Here is a 15,281-nt window from a genome sequence, read left to right on the forward strand (position 1 = left end):
TCAACATCGCAAGCAGTGTCCTCTCCCGCTGGGCACCGGGGAAAATATCCTCTTGCATGTCGAAACCCTGTCACTGTTCCTCTCGAATGGGACTCTGTAGAGCTGCTTCATGGTGATGCTGAGTTTACCCAAGATGCGTCTGATGGTGGTGATGCTCACATGGTTTATGTTGCTGAACACTCGCCTGTCTGCAAGTATTTTCCGTCGTAGCTGGTGGAGACGGATGGCATTGTCTGCCCTCACTAGGTCCACAACGGCAAGTTCCTGCTGTTGTGTGAACAGGCGTTGCTGTCCTCCCCCAGAAGGTCTTCGGGTCATTCTGGAGGAATACAACCACATATTGTCATCGGTTTGCTTATTTTTCTTACAGTACTTTACTGTATATACTGTATCATCCACTGTACAACACTGTACTTCAATATAAGGAATCAGCCACTTTGGCTGCAAAAGGAGCATTAGCACCCCGTACACTTGATATGGTAATGTGATATACTGTAGAACAGTGCTATGAAACCATCTGAGTAGAGCAGAAGGTATGGAGGTGAAGACAGACCTGCTTTCTAGTCGGAATGTTCGTATTACAGATGCCACTGTGAAGCAGCTTAGATGTGGGTGGACTCTCTGCCCAGCTTCCCTCATAGTCAGGCCATGGTTGATGACATGGTCCACCAAAGTTGCTCTTATTTCATCAGAAATATGGGTCCGTTCATGGCCTCTTCTGCCTTCTCCTCCTCTTCCTCCTCCTCCTCTACCTCTTCCTCTTCCTCTTGCTCTCCCTCCATCCATGCTTGCAAAGTTCTTGAAATGGCTACGCTGAGGGCTTTTTGTAGTTGGCTAATTGGTGTTTGGTTTTGCAAGTACGTGCCTTCAGGTGTGTATTTGAGTGGTTGCAATTATCCGATGTGTTTTGTATTTTGGATACATGTGTTTTCCGAATGGCACCCTGAGATTTCATTTTGTGAGCGAAGTGTCTTATGTATGAAATAGAGTGTAGCATGCAGGACCATGTGTGTTGCATAAAGGGGTAGGTGTGTTGCATAAAGGAGTAGGAGTGTTGCATAATTGGTACTGGGGTGCAAAGCAGCGCTTTTGTTTAAGGTATGGGTACATGTGTTTGAGGTATGGTAACAAAAGCTTCAGGTTGTGTTACTTTAGTCTGAGCATGGGTTTATAGTGTTCAAGCAACGGGCAAAAACTGTAACGAATTCTGCATGATGTCTGATTCATTCCAGTAACATATATTGAAATTATAAACAGAGATGTGTCCTTGTTTTACACAGGAAAACACTGTAATGCTACATGTTGTTAGTGTTTTTTAGGTCATTGTTTTGTGGGTGACAAAGTGTGTTTGTCGGCTGTCAACCTTTGCTAGTGTTCTGGAAGAATGAGTTTATTTGAGACCTGAATAAAGTGTTTTGGTAGTTGTAGTGCATTTTGAATGTGAAATGAACTGCTTTGCCAAGCTGAAGGTCAGTTACGGGAATTGTGTGAAGAGTTTTGCAAAAATGACCTAAGTATTGAGAAATGTGTCCTAGTGGCTGTAAAAAACTGTAAACAAATATGTAGGGCTGCTTTCATATGTAGGACTGTATGAACTGTCCAATTCATATCTGACATTAACGTATAACGTATTTACAATCTTATCAAGCTGAAAAAATGAATATACAATATTATTAAATAAAAAGTCTCCCAACTTTGATCCTCTCTCCTGTAAAGTATGTTCTTATTTATTACACCTCATTTTCTAGTAATTTTGATGTATGTCAAGCACTTTGTTGTTATACTGAACACAATGACATGTCCATCCATCAATCCTCTCTTTTATCCATTTTAGGGTCGGGTGGTGCAGGGTGTCCATATGAGAATCGCGCTAAAAGAATGCTTTTATTATGAAAAGTCGCAAAGGGGAAGTAGTTTGTTCAGCGCATGTGCAGAACAAATTAGTAGCAGTCGGGTTTCCGGTTCGGATTAGACAGGCTCGGTGTGTTCCGTCCCAGTAAAGAAACACAGGTGAGGTCAGGGTTAGGTCCTGGGGAGGTTAGCGGGCAGGTGTCGGTGCTCCCTGCGACTTTGTCCTCCGAACCTTCTCCGCGCAGCCGCAGACTCGCTCGGCTCGGCATCTGCGTGTCCGGCTGACGGCGGGGAAATGTCGAAGGCTGAGGTGCTGAGAGCGCTGGTGAAGCAGCGGCTCAACGCGGCCGCTGAGGAGATTTTCGCGCTTTTTGAGAGGACAATGGAGGAGTACGAGCAGGAGATCCGCCTGCACAGGAGCAGGCAGCCGGACGGACACCCTGCCGAGAGCCGGGGGGGCCCGCACGGTGGGTTACCGGAGACAGACCGGACGGCTAACACCATTGATGTGGTCGTTATTGTTATCGTCATCATCACCATTGTTGTTGTTGTTATTAATAATGACAATAATGAATGAATAATGACAATTTTTATTGTTGTTATTCATGTTATTCTTTTATAATAACAACAACAAAATAACAACAATACTAATAAAAATATTACTTTTGTTATAATATTTATAGTAATAATAGTTAATATTATTTAGTTGTTGTCGTTGGAAAGGATAAGCAGCTGTTCCAGATGTTGTAAATTTTAACTAGGCAGTTTAATTGTAAGTTGGGTGCAGGTGAGATGTGTCTCCGTAGGAACAGTAACCATGGAGAATAATTTTTCTCTGGTGTTGTGGATGGAGCAGCAGCATGTTTTCACTAACGGTGCAGGTGAGTGTGTGTACCTGCAGCCCCACAGGGACAGCTGTGGGGCTGCAGCTGACACCTCCCCCTCAGCACCTAAAGGAGCCACTATGGTTCAGCAGTGATGTCACCGCAGCCCCATTATTTTTCATTTAAATGATATACTGAAAGTTAACCCCCCCAAAAAGAAGACAGTAACTGTTTATGAGTAACCGTGTTACACGACACTAATCACATGACCGTGCACTCTTAGATGGACGTAACCATGGTAACTAATCCTGCTGTCTGGTCCTCTGTAACAAAACCAATGTCCAAAATGAACTTCATGTTTTATTCAGTCAGCCTGAAAGCAGTGAATGGGACAGACGTACTCATAGCTCCAGAGGAGCGCCCCCTGCTGGCCATGTTTGGTCTGTTGGGCTAACCAGTGCTCGTTTCCTCCCTCTGTGTCCTCCAGGGTCTCCCCTGAGCCCCACAAAGTTTACGGCGGATAAAGGAGCATCACAGGAGCAGAAGAGCCCCGGTCTGCACCGGGAGAGTCCAGAACCGCCACGAGTCAAAGATGAACATGAGGGGCTCTGGACCAATCAGCCGGGAGAGCGGCCCGGAGTGCACGAGGACCTCACCATCATTCCCGTCACCGTGAAGATTGAAGAGGAGGTGGAAGAGAGCACTCAGTCCCCCGACCTCCTTCACACCCGCAGCGAGCTCAGCAGCCGCCAGCTGCAGGCACGAGCTGGTGGAGAGGATCGAGCAGGACCAGAAGCAGCCAGAAATCTCCACCCGCAGCCTGTCAGGACTTCCTCTGACACCGGGGCCCCAGAGGACGCTCCAGTGCAGAGCGGGAAACCGCCGTCAGAGGACGCTGTGAGAGACGCGGGAAGTAACTTAGCCAAGAAACCTTACAGCTGCTCTGAGTGCGGCAAACGCTTCGGAGGCAAGAACCACCTGCAGAGCCACATGAAGAGCCACACGGGGGAGAAAACGTGCCCGTTCTGCGGCAAGAAAATCTCCAAGAGCTCCAACTTCACCACACACCTGCGCGTGCACACCGGGGAGAAGCCCTTCACCTGCTCCGTGTGCAACACGAGCTTCAGCCTGCGCAACACGCTCGTCAACCACATGAGGGTGCACACGGGCGAGAAGCCGTTCAGCTGCTCCGTCTGCGCCAAGAAGTTCACCAACAAGGCCAACGTCATCACGCACATGGCCGTCCACTCGGAGGAGAAGCCCTTTAAGTGCAACGTGTGCGACAAAAGGTTCACGTGGCATTCGCAGGTCAAAAAGCACAAGTGCGTCGCCGAAAGCAGCAAGACGTGAACGCCGCGAGGATGACAGCTCGGCGTGGCGTCACAGCTCAGCCAGCCCGTCGCTCACCCTCGCCTGACGGTGGAATCAAAACTTCATTCAGACATCAGCAGAAACCAGCGTGTTCCTGTTTTCACTGCAAGAACGACCTCGTGACGCGGACGCCGTCGGGAATGCTGTCCGTACACCGGCAGCAGCAGCGTGTCCGCACTCTGTGTGACATCACACGCGTGGTCACACCTGCTGCAGGTGGGAGGGAGGCAGCTTCGTAACCTCCTGGATCCGACGTGCAGTCGTGCATTGCTGAGTAATTAGAGTCACGTGTTTGTCGTCCACGTCGCACATCCCCGCTGCTGATCAGCTGACTGCGGTCAGGTGACAGGCTCCTGTGAGGTGAGCTTGTGTTATTGATAAAGCATGCGTAGGATGATTGGGACTGATGCGTGATCTCGGCTCTGTGGCTCAACCAGGTGTAACCTTTGCTGAGTGACCAATCAGTGCTCTGGAAGAGAAGGAGCACGTGGGAGGAGCCAGTATGAAATACAGATCCTCAGAAACAGTTTTATACCTGCTGCTTCCCTGTTGCTGTCAAACAGTATAAAGCACTTTGACCTTCCTGTGGCCACGCCCCCACACACCTGATGTTAGGATAACTTAAACCTGATAGGTCAAACATATCCTGATCATGTATCATTATTATTGTGTTTAGGAGAAGGCCGGCGTCTCACAGGTGTGTCACACAGTGCAGCTTCCGATGAACTCGTTAGGAGGATTAGCTCATCGCTCGGCTGATACTGAGGTTTACAGGATGTCCTTTAACTGCACGTCTTCCTCTTTGTGAGATAAATGAATATGCAAATGTAACACTGAGGGCGGCTCAGTCACCACATCAGAAACAGTATTAGCTGGACTCCTGTAGTTTAGCATGAGCGCGTCCTCACTGACGTCCACCAGATGGCAGCACTGCCTCTTGGTTTGTTTTCCAGCTGTTCTTCATTTTCTGACCTTTTGTTATTTAATAAAGAGCTGAAACGCTGACAGACTCATTTAATGTGTTGGTGTCTTTGTGGTAAATAATGTTTTAGTCTTCAGGACGTGATGATGAGTGATTTCATCATCAAACGGGTCTGAATCTGACAAACGAAGCCAGCACGTTTCTTGATTGCAGGAAACATGTTTCACCCACACTGGAGTCTCATTTGGACCCTGCATAGATTTAGTAATGTTGTAACGGCAGCACAAACATGTCTGTGCTGCCGTTAATGTGTTAGAGCTGGACTCTGCTTCAGATGATGGTGGAGGTTTCATGTTTGCGAGGATGACCATCGGGTTCCTGATGAACAAAGCGCTTCATAAGCTCCTAGGTTTCTGTCTGAAGAGTCCTCCTGGATCCAAACATCTTCCGCCCGCTGTGCCTGAACGCTCGCAGGTTCAGAAACACTTTCAGACGTCCTCTGTATGTGTGTCTACGCGTGAAACTGAGGGTCAGTGTGGTCGTGCTGGAAGGTGTACCAAGGATGTCGGAGAGGTCGCAGTGGGATCGCTGACATCATCCTTCCTGTGATTACCAAACTTCCCCCAGCTGTGGGCTTCAGGCCCGTGCAGCCATGAAGGCTCGGACGCTTCCTCGTTTGCTTGGTGATTTTCTAGAAACCCTGAAATGTGCCAGCGTTTGCAGAAAACACGGACCAGCTTCCTCTTCGGCTGTGAGTCGGAGCTGCTAGAAAGATCAGGAAACCAGAGCCGAGTCCTCAGCTGGGAACGTTGGACGCGTCCACCATGGCTCGGGTCGCCCTCCTGTGTCTGCTCGCGTCCATCGGTAAGAATTTAAGCATCTCAGCGCTGAATGTTTAATATTTTAGTTATTATAAAGGCTGAAGCTGCTGCCCTTTAGCTCTGACCCGTCCTGGTCAGAGCTCCGCTGAAGTTAACGCGAAGCAGTCGCGCTGAAGCCTGAACCAGGTTTGGGATAACCTCCAACAAACACGGGTATTTATCGGAGGTTATCCCAAACCTGGTTCATCTGCTGGAGCGTGACCATTGCTGTTACCATGGTGATCCAGCAGGTAAACAGAGGTAAAGAGAAGCCGTTGGTCTGGGCTTGTAGTCCGGCCCTCCTCAGAGCTGACCCCGCTCTCAGCTGAAGGAAGGAGCTCTGAGGAAGGTTGTAAATGTGACCTCGGAGCAGATTTACAGGAAACAAACAAACTGAAATCAGGAGTGAAAACGTGTGAAACGGATCCACTGTGGAGAGGACAGCTGGAAATGTGAACATGTTTACATAAAGTGGGTTTTGGTGCTCGGTTTTACTTTGAAAGCTTTGCTGTTTTTGCTTCCTGTGGTAAAGGTGTGGCACAGCTGTTAGTGTCAGAGGTCACGGCGGTATAATCAGCACAGCTCTGATGGTGCGTCATGTGACCTGTGTCCCTGCAGGGCGCTGCGTGGGTCAGAGGATCCTGTCAGAAAGCTCCGTGCACGCAGGTGTCGGAAGCAACGTGACGCTGAAAACGCCGATTCAGGACCTGCAGAGCTCGGCTCTGTTCTGGCACTTCAATGACGGGAAAGAGATCATAACCGTTGCCTCGGTGAGCTCCTCCACGCTCAGACTGAACACGTCCTACGAGGGCAGAGCGTGGATTAATGCAGCCAACGGCCACCTGACCCTGGGCGCGCTGACGCCGCAGGACAGCGGGGAATATATCATCACCATCGTATACAAACACGGTCAGAGCGACGCCGCAAAGATACGCCTCACGGTCTCAGGTGAGTCGTTACTGGATCCCAAATCATTTTTATTCAAACCAAACTTCATGCATCAGCCTGAAAACGTCATGCAGTCATCATCACAGCTCTGCTGCTTTATGTTGTTCATTTAGTTTGATTTTGGGTTTAACAGGGAGCCGGCACGGGGGAAATCCACGCGCTTGCTCTTCACTCGTCACATGTGGAGGCTCAGTTCTCAGCACGTACGGCCAAACCGTGTCAGGGCCAGGTGTGGCGGTCCCAGCTGCAACAATGACATGTAATGATTGGTATAAACAGGCCTGAATACTGGACAGGCGCCACTCTTCTTTCTGCTGAAAGGGGAAGTGACACCATCATATGGATGCTCTGAAATAGTCTTTGTGTTATTTTAGGAGTGTTTGTGTTTTCTCAGCATCAACACGACGGCTTTTTCAGGAACTTTCAGCTTCACAGACACACAGATTTCCTCTTTTATTGAGAGCTGACTTCCTTAGAAAAAGGGAAGTGATGCACTCAGAGACTCCTGTGAGTGAGTCACTGAGACGTCTGTCGCCCCCTGCTGTTCATAGCTGGAACAGGACTAGTTTTCTGTCTCACGTCTCTAATGGCATTTCTCTGTTCACAGCTCCACCCACCGGCACCACCCCCACGCCAGCTCTCCCTGAGCAGATCACAGGTACTCACCTGTCTGGCAGCTTTATTAATATCCTGTCAGTGCAATAAAACGTTCTGTTTATGACCCTGAAACACACACGTCCCACTCAGTGTCGTCTTCTGTGTCCAGATTACTTTGTGTCTCTGGTTGTGTGTGTGGTTGTGATCGTCGTGCTGTCGACTGGCTTCCTGCTGCTCCTCTACAGATGGATGGAGAACAGGAAAAACAGGAAATCAGATGGAAGACAGGTGGAGGTAACTCCATCAGTGTTTCTGTCAGTGTTTAACCTTGCATGACAGATTAGTGCCACTAGAGGGCAGCAAACACCAGCTGCATACATACATGTGCTGTAACTGGATGTGTTAAATATTTTCAGTTACCTGCAGCCCAGCAGAAGAGCGGAGCTCCAGGATCCACATGTGACTCCACCTATGAGACCATGACTCCAGCCCCCACAGACCAGGACCACATCTACTCCACCCTCACCGACATGCAGTACATGTCACATGTGCGATTCAGTCAGACGGACACAATTTCCTGCAAATCAGTAACATCCCAGTAAAATCCTGAAATGTTTCCATCACAAACTCATCCACAGATATGTCTGTGATGTTTATAACTGTATAACTGTAAACATCAGTTATAATATTTATCATTTTCAAGTTTTTTTTATTTGTGTATGTTTGTTATCACTTCAGTTTATAAGCCCCGCCTCTCTGAGCTGTGGGTGTAAATGAAGGCTAACCCCTGAACTTTGTCCTCTGTTGCTGCCGTCCCTACAGACGCTGGATTTCACATCACGTATGTTACATGATTGTCACTAATCTAATGACTTAATAACTTTTGCTACAATGTGATTAATAAAGAGGCCACTTTGACCAGCTTCACATTAAAAGGCCGTAAATAAGATTACACTAAATAATGTGTTTTGGTATCAAAGATAATTAACCTTTGTATTGTAAATTCTTTACATAGCTGAATGGTTCCTGTTTAACTGTGTTTAATAGTAAAACGTTGCAATGCTTCACACTTTATCTGATTCTTGCTCCTGTGAGTGTTGCTGGTCTGTTGCCATCGTACTTACTGACCTGTGATCATCTAATCAACTAAATCCAGCTATCAGTATGAGCACTGATGCTGGATCTGTACTAGTGTGCTACGATCAATACTTTGTTTCCAAGTCCAGCATGCAGCTCACTGAACTGTGTTAAGTCAGTCATTTCTTTGGAAATAAAAAATGTACGCCACGCAGTCACTATAAAAATATCTTTTTCATGTTGGTTGTCACGTTTGTTTTATTTAAATCTAATCAACAGAAGCTGACCCGACGAGAGACAGGGACATTTACACTCAGGTCTACAAAAAACAGTTTCAAAATAAAAGCTGAAAGTATGCAAATTAATGACTGATCTCATGACACAGTGTTCTTCCCCACAGAAGCTACATTTGTGGGTTAAAGTATCAGTATTGGCATCGATGCTTATAATTGGCCGTGTATTTACCTGGTATCACATCAGTGCCAACGTTTGCAGCATCACACACAACTGTCTTACTGAGCTGGTCCTGCTGATCATTTGAAATGATCTGAGAGCAGTTACTCAGGCCTGCACCTGAGCGTTACTGCCCTGGTTGGGCCCAAGGTGACGCTGACATTTATCTATTCTGTGTCTACAGTTTCCTGAGCTTTCACATGTAAGTGTACGATGTTGAACAGCTTTCTTTATTCACTCTTACCCTGTATGTGAGTCCAGAACTCTGGGCATGACACTAACCTGTGCCTACATCTTAAGTCTGAGTATCTTGGTCGAATAAAGACTGAACAGAAAAGTTCTGAAGTGCGTTTTCGGTCTTTGGTGTTCAGCCCTCGTGTTTTTGAATGTGTCCTGATGGCTTTAAATTTAGAAAAACTCTTAGAATGAAAAGCAAATAATTCATAATTCCCAAAAACATCTCAAAAACAAACTGAGACATTTAATATTTCCTCAATATTTCTGACTCATTTTAAATTTGATTTCAGCAACACGTCTTAAAGTTGACTTGAGGGGAAAAAAAGGCTGAAAAAAAGAGGTGGAGCAGCAGCTGACCGGGTAATTTTCAGCAGGTCCGTCACATGATCAAGTATAAAAACATCATCAGTTGTTCACCAATGTGCAAAAACCTGCATCTACAGACTGTGGAACAGTCTCAGAATAATGTTCCTCACTGTGATCTACAGAACATCATATCCTCAACGTCCTCACAGATCCTGGAGGAATCTCTGTGCGCAGGGTCGACTCTGGGATGAAATCAGTGCATCAGGACTTCCAGACATCAGCGTATGCGAGCAGCTCGGCGTGCCGCCCACACCTGCAGGTTACAGCTTCATCACTCAGAGAAGAAGCCACATGATGATGGACACATGATGGAGAAACTATCTCCTCTGGACTAAAACTGATCTGAGGTCAGAGAGAACCTCGTGTACACATCTGTCTGGAGCTGCTGTGTCTCATGTCTTCAGCGTGTCTCTGCGTCATCACTGATTCTGGATCTGTTCACAGCTCCGCCCACCTGGACCACACCCACCTCAGGTCTGTTTGTTTTAATCAATCTTTCATATGACTGTTTGACGTCCCACTCAGCATCGTCTTCTTCTGTGTCCAGATTACTTTGTGTCTCTGGTTGTGTGTGTGGTTGTGATCGTCGTGCTGTCGGCTGGTTTCCTGCTGCTCCTCTACAGATGGATGGAGAACAGGAAAAACAGGAAATCAGATGGAAGACAGGTGGAGGTAACTCCATCAGTGTTTCTATCAGAGTTTTTTTTTATTTTTATTTAACCTTTATTTAACCAGGAATGACCTGTTGAGATCAAAAACCTCTTTTTCAAGGGAGTCCTGGCCAAGAGGCAGCGCATTTCCAAACAAATACATACGAACAAACAAAGTTAAAAAATTACACAAAACAATTACACATTATTGAGGCAGTCTGTAGGCCTTTGAGTTTAGTTTTAAAAACATTTAAAGACAACAGTTCAGTCAGTTTCCAGTCTTTCTGTTCCACGAAAAAGGCGCAGAGTGGACAAAGGCTTTCTTACCCAGCTCTGTGCGGACAAGGGGAACAGACAACAGCAGCTGATCATTTGAACGTAAGGAGTAAGAACCACTATTTGTCCTTGTGACCAAAGTACAAATATAAGGAGGCAGCAATCCTAGCATAGCTTTGTAAATAAAAGTGTACCAGTGCCCCTGTCTTCTAATGGCCAAAGAAGGCCATTTTACTCTTAAGTACAAGTCACAGTGATGGGTCAGGTATCTACAGTTGGTAATAAACCTCAAGGAAGCATGACACATCGTGTCCAACATTAGAAGACATGAAGAAGAAGCGTTCATATACAGAATGTCACCATAATCTAACACAGATAAAAAGGTTGCAGTGACAAGACGTTTTTTCACTGCAAAAGAAAAACGAAGTTTAAGTCTCAGTTTCTTTACTAGTCTCTCTATATGTGGTTTAAAGGTGAAGGAGTCATCAATCCAGACACCAAGGTATTTATATTCATGAACTATCTCTATGACAACAACATTAACCTTGCATGACAGATTAGTGCCACTAGAGGGCAGCAAACACCAGCTGCATACATACATGTGCTGTAACTGGATGTGTTAAATATTTTCAGTTACCTGCAGCCCAGCAGAAGAGCGGAGCTCCAGGATCCACATGTGACTCCACCTATGAGACCATGACTCCAGCCCCCACAGACCAGGACCACATCTACTCCACCCTCACCGACACACAGCACACACTTTGCTAATGCTCAGCAAACCACAGGATGATATTTGATAGTCTGTACATAATAAAAGAAACAGATCTGTCTGCATCAGCGAGCTTTGGTTGAAACAGCTGACACAGCTCCAGTGTTTGTGTCCTGTCTCAAGAAAACATTAGCTGGATTAGCTGAAGGCTTTTCAGGGAGTTTTTAGGACTTCCTGATAATAATGAATTACAGTCGTCCAGCCTGGAAGTAATAAATGCATGAACTAGTTTTTCAGCGTCACTCTGAGACAGGATATTTCTAACTTTAGAGATGTTGCACAAATGGAAGAAAGCAGTCTTACATATTTGTTTAATATGTGCGTTGAAATGTGTCCATATTTCTAGAAATGAGAGCTGCTCCATCCAAAGTGGGATGGATGCCGTCTCTCCTAACAAGACCAGGTTTCCTCCAGAAGGTTTGCCAATTATCTATGAAGCCCACATCGTTTCTGGGACACCACTCAGACAGCCAGCAGTTTAAGGAGAACATGCAGCTAAACATGTCACCGCTGGTCTGATTGGGGACCAGAGGAAACGACAGAGACTCAGCCAGTAGTTTTCAGGTTCCCTCAGTGTCGTCTGCTCTGGCCTCTGGATGACAATTCACTACTGTGACTAGTGTCACGTTTCCCAGAACACAATCTGCAATAACCAATTCAATTCAATTCAATTTTATTTATATAGCGCCAAATCACAACATAAGTCGCCTCAAGGCGCTTCATAGATATAGAGAAAAACCCAACAATCATATGACCCCCTATGAGCAGCACTTTGGCAACAGTGGGAAGGAAAAACTCCCTTTTAACAGGAAGAAACCTCCTGCAGAACCAGGCTCAGGGAGGGGCGGGGCCATCTGCTGCGACCAGTTGGGGTGAGAGAAGGAAGACAGGATAAAGACATGCTGTGAAAGAGACCACAGTTTGTTCCTCAGTGGTGAAAAGAAACGAGATATGAATATAGATCATAGTGGTGTAGATCGTGCTGGTTCTTACAATGAAGGGCCCTCAGCCAAAAACACCCATCCTTCCATTCACACAGTCAGTTTAACAGTTTAGTGAAGACTGAGTGAGAAGGGTCTCGATCTCTGTGTTGCTGGTAACCATGAGGTGGTGTGTGCTGCATATAGATGTGGTCAGATAGCTGTGGTTCATTGGCACAGGAAGTGACAGCGTCACAGCAGCAGTTATTTTTCACTCTGTTACCAGACTACATAAAGTCTGATGGTTTTAGCAGCACGGCAGCACGGTGGTTAGCACTGTTACTGCACAGCAAGAAGGTCCTGAGCTAAGTTCCACCATCAGGCCGGGGTCTTTCTGTGTGGAGCATGTTCTCCCCGTGTTTGCGTGGGTTCCCTCCGGGTACTCCGGCTTCCTCCCACCGTCCAAAGACATGCAGCTTGAGGGGATAGGTTAATCGGATAATCCAAATTGTCACTAGGTGTGAATGTGCGAATGAATGTGAGTGCGAATGGTTGTCTGTCCCTGTGTGTTGGCCCTGCGACAGACTGGCGACCTGTCCAGGGTGTACCCCGCCTCTCGCCCTATGACAGCTGGGATAGGCTCCAGCGCCCCCCGCGACCCTGAAAAGGATAAGCGAATGGATGGATGGATGGTTTTAGCAGCAGATGACTGCTGACTGTCAAAGATCAGAAAAAGGAAACACTGTGTTTTACATTTTGTTCCAAAACAGAAACAGAAGCCATGATTTCTCATGAAGACACATTTTATTCACAGAGCACAGAAAACATGTAATGTTTGAATGTTTGCTTTGTTTATGTTAACAGTCTTAACACTGCTTCACTGAGTGAATGGGTTAAATGCAGAGAGCAATTTCCCCACGGGGCTCAATAAAGTACAATAATGTACACACTTTCTTTCTTTTCTTTCTTCTTAATATGCGCTCACTTTGGATTTGATGGCAGCAGCATGTGTCTGAGGAAAAGAACTCAGTGGTTCTGAAGAGAAACAGCTCTCAGCTAATCTGGTCCACTGGCAGCAGGTCAGTCACATGACTGGAAGTTCAAAGAGGATCTTAGAGGCGGTTTGTCAGAAGTAAAGATGTGCAGAGGCAAGCTGTGAACAGAACAACGTCCCTCACTGTAAAACGTTGTTGTGTCCATTGAAGGAAATTGCCTTCCCGGGTTTCCTCCGTGGCGTGAGCGATAAGCAGAGTTCTGTCCTTTCCTTCTAAGATTCCTAATTATTTAAAGTAACACTCAGGTATGCCGTTCAGCTGGGTTAGTTACAGCGCCGGGAGCAGCTTGGGAGAACAAGGAAACACAGACTGCTTCAGGTTGTCTTCCCAAATCGACTCAAAGGTTTATTTGATACACAGCAGTTTATATAGATGAAAAAAGGTTCGTGTGTCAGCTTTCCCAGTTCAAACCGGTACAGACCAAATAAGGAAACGTCTTCCTGCCTTGTGAGCAAAGAAGTATCCTGTGTGTAGTTTATCAGCTCAGCTACAATTTATGATCATCCCAGCAAAATACACTCCTAGACATAAAATACAGAGTTCTTTCATTAGTGAATTCTGAAACGAACCACCTAGCCTTTAACGAGCCTTTTCCAGGAGATAAAGAAAAAGGGAGGATGGGAGTAAGGAAGTGGTCTCATCTCTGTGGTGTTTTCGACCTTGGGGTACCAGCCTGTGAGTCTTACACATCAATTCTTGGGTCAGAGAGAAAAATAACTAAAACAAAGGGGCCTTATTGAATGACAGAGTTTTCCTGCATAATGTCACTATAAAACAATATCCAGTAAATGCTACCATGGTACTAAAATACCTAACAGTTCCCCTCTTTTATTATTTTTAAAAATAATAACTCAAATAGAAAGGAAAAATCACAAATGTAATAACATAATATAAAAAGCAAATCATAAAATGTAATAGTTCACAACCTAATGTTCAATATACACATCAGGAACATCATTGGTAACATCTGGCACATCCTCAGGATCAATTTGTGCCAATTGCAAATACATTGAAGTAGCTGTACTAGTAGCTATACGGGTTATCATTGAACGTACACAGGGTACCACACAACAGACAATAATCATCAAAAACATGCTGCAACGGTTACAAAGGCTACAATTAGTTCCTTCCATCTCCCAAACATGTCCTGTAGCCACTTATGTAGCCACTGACCGTGACCTGTATTGGCAATTAGTTCTATCTGCAATGCTTCAAGTTTATTCATAGCTTGTGTGAATGAACCGTTAGGGGCGGTGTTATTGGGAATGAAAGTACAGCATACATCAACGGTTACTAGACCACAGGTACCGGTCCAATCAACAGGTAAAGCTAATCTAAGGGTATTATTGCACAACCAATAAGCATGTGGGATTGGTCTGGTCAGGCGCGTGACCATGTGTGATTTAACTAACTCCCCCCAGTCAGTATCATTTAAGACACCCTCTGGGGGAACAATGATCGATTCTGCGCTCGAACTTGAACTGTGTGTGTGTTCCTCCAGATATGATAAAACTTCAGCCATAGAGACAGCTAGCCATGTCTCATTACAGCGTGCACCTGGGGAGTCAGAGAAGAATGTATAGTTATCCTTTGTATAATCTGTGTGTGTGTCTGGGCCAGTTAACTTTAGTCTGCGCAGACATATCATACTAGTATTAAAATGGAGAGGGATCTGTCCTAAGGGCAGTGAGGGCTTTAACCTATTCTTAGGGCGTTTCATTGGGGCGCAGGTCCCTGCGGTGTCATTAGATAACTTCAATAATTCGCCTAATGGAGTCTCAGGGTTAGTTGGTGTGTGTGTGTGTCTAAGTAAGCAGTCGAGAGGGCTCAGAGTCAACTGTAAAGCGTCTTTAAAGAGAGCATTATTTCCGCTGATTTTCTCTAGTCCCTCAGTGAGGGGGAAACCGGATATGGGGTATCCTACTATTACCTGTTCTGGATTAGCCTTTGAACAGACATAACAGTTACTGTTTCCTAAATCACGAGCGGCTGTTCTGGCATTTTCATACCAGGCGTTAGCTCCTGTTCTAGAGGGCGCATAAGATGGTTTATTAGTGGCGTCTATGTTGCTATTTACTGATTTTAGGGAGCGTGATGAGTGCATT

General features: G+C 45.9%; 2 protein-coding genes and 1 long non-coding RNA gene across 5 annotated transcripts; all 3 read left to right on the forward strand.

The window, feature by feature from the left end:
- The first annotated feature begins 1,939 nt into the window (after window positions 1-1,939).
- On the forward strand, window positions 1,940-5,059 carry LOC147303109 (uncharacterized). The gene is made up of 2 exons (XM_086280657.1): window positions 1,940-2,318; window positions 3,163-5,059. Exons 1-2 carry the CDS (start codon window positions 2,147-2,149, stop codon window positions 4,023-4,025), a joined length of 1,035 nt encoding a protein of 344 aa, XP_086136783.1. The 5' UTR covers window positions 1,940-2,146; the 3' UTR covers window positions 4,026-5,059.
- A 140-nt stretch (window positions 5,060-5,199) lies between these two features.
- Window positions 5,200-9,187, forward strand: LOC147303110 (uncharacterized). 3 transcript variants are annotated; one of them, XM_086280659.1, is made up of 6 exons: window positions 5,200-5,832; window positions 6,447-6,776; window positions 6,910-7,035; window positions 7,384-7,434; window positions 7,543-7,667; window positions 7,790-9,187. In XM_086280659.1, the coding sequence occupies exons 1-6, from the start codon at window positions 5,793-5,795 to the stop codon at window positions 7,973-7,975; spliced, it is 858 nt and encodes a 285-aa protein (XP_086136785.1). In that variant the 5' UTR covers window positions 5,200-5,792; the 3' UTR covers window positions 7,976-9,187. The 3 variants fall into 3 exon arrangements, with proteins under 3 accessions (XP_086136785.1, XP_086136786.1, XP_086136787.1); XM_086280660.1 differs by having other exon boundaries at window positions 6,910-7,005; XM_086280661.1 differs by lacking the exon at window positions 6,910-7,035 and having other exon boundaries at window positions 7,790-9,185.
- Window positions 9,188-9,371: 184 nt separating this feature from the next.
- LOC147303111 (uncharacterized) lies at window positions 9,372-11,187 on the forward strand. Its single transcript, XR_015127007.1, has 3 exons — window positions 9,372-9,514; window positions 9,629-10,178; window positions 11,066-11,187. It is a non-coding gene; the product is annotated as an uncharacterized LOC147303111 (long non-coding RNA).
- The last annotated feature ends 4,094 nt before the right edge of the window (window positions 11,188-15,281 follow it).

Source organism: Aulonocara sp. 'chitande type north' Nkhata Bay, linkage group LG22 (assembly GCF_057382095.1).
Source record: "Aulonocara sp. 'chitande type north' Nkhata Bay isolate Kocher_YH1m ecotype deep benthic linkage group LG22, A_spYH_male_GT1.1, whole genome shotgun sequence".
Lineage (NCBI taxonomy): Eukaryota > Metazoa > Chordata > Actinopteri > Cichliformes > Cichlidae > Aulonocara > Aulonocara sp. 'chitande type north' Nkhata Bay.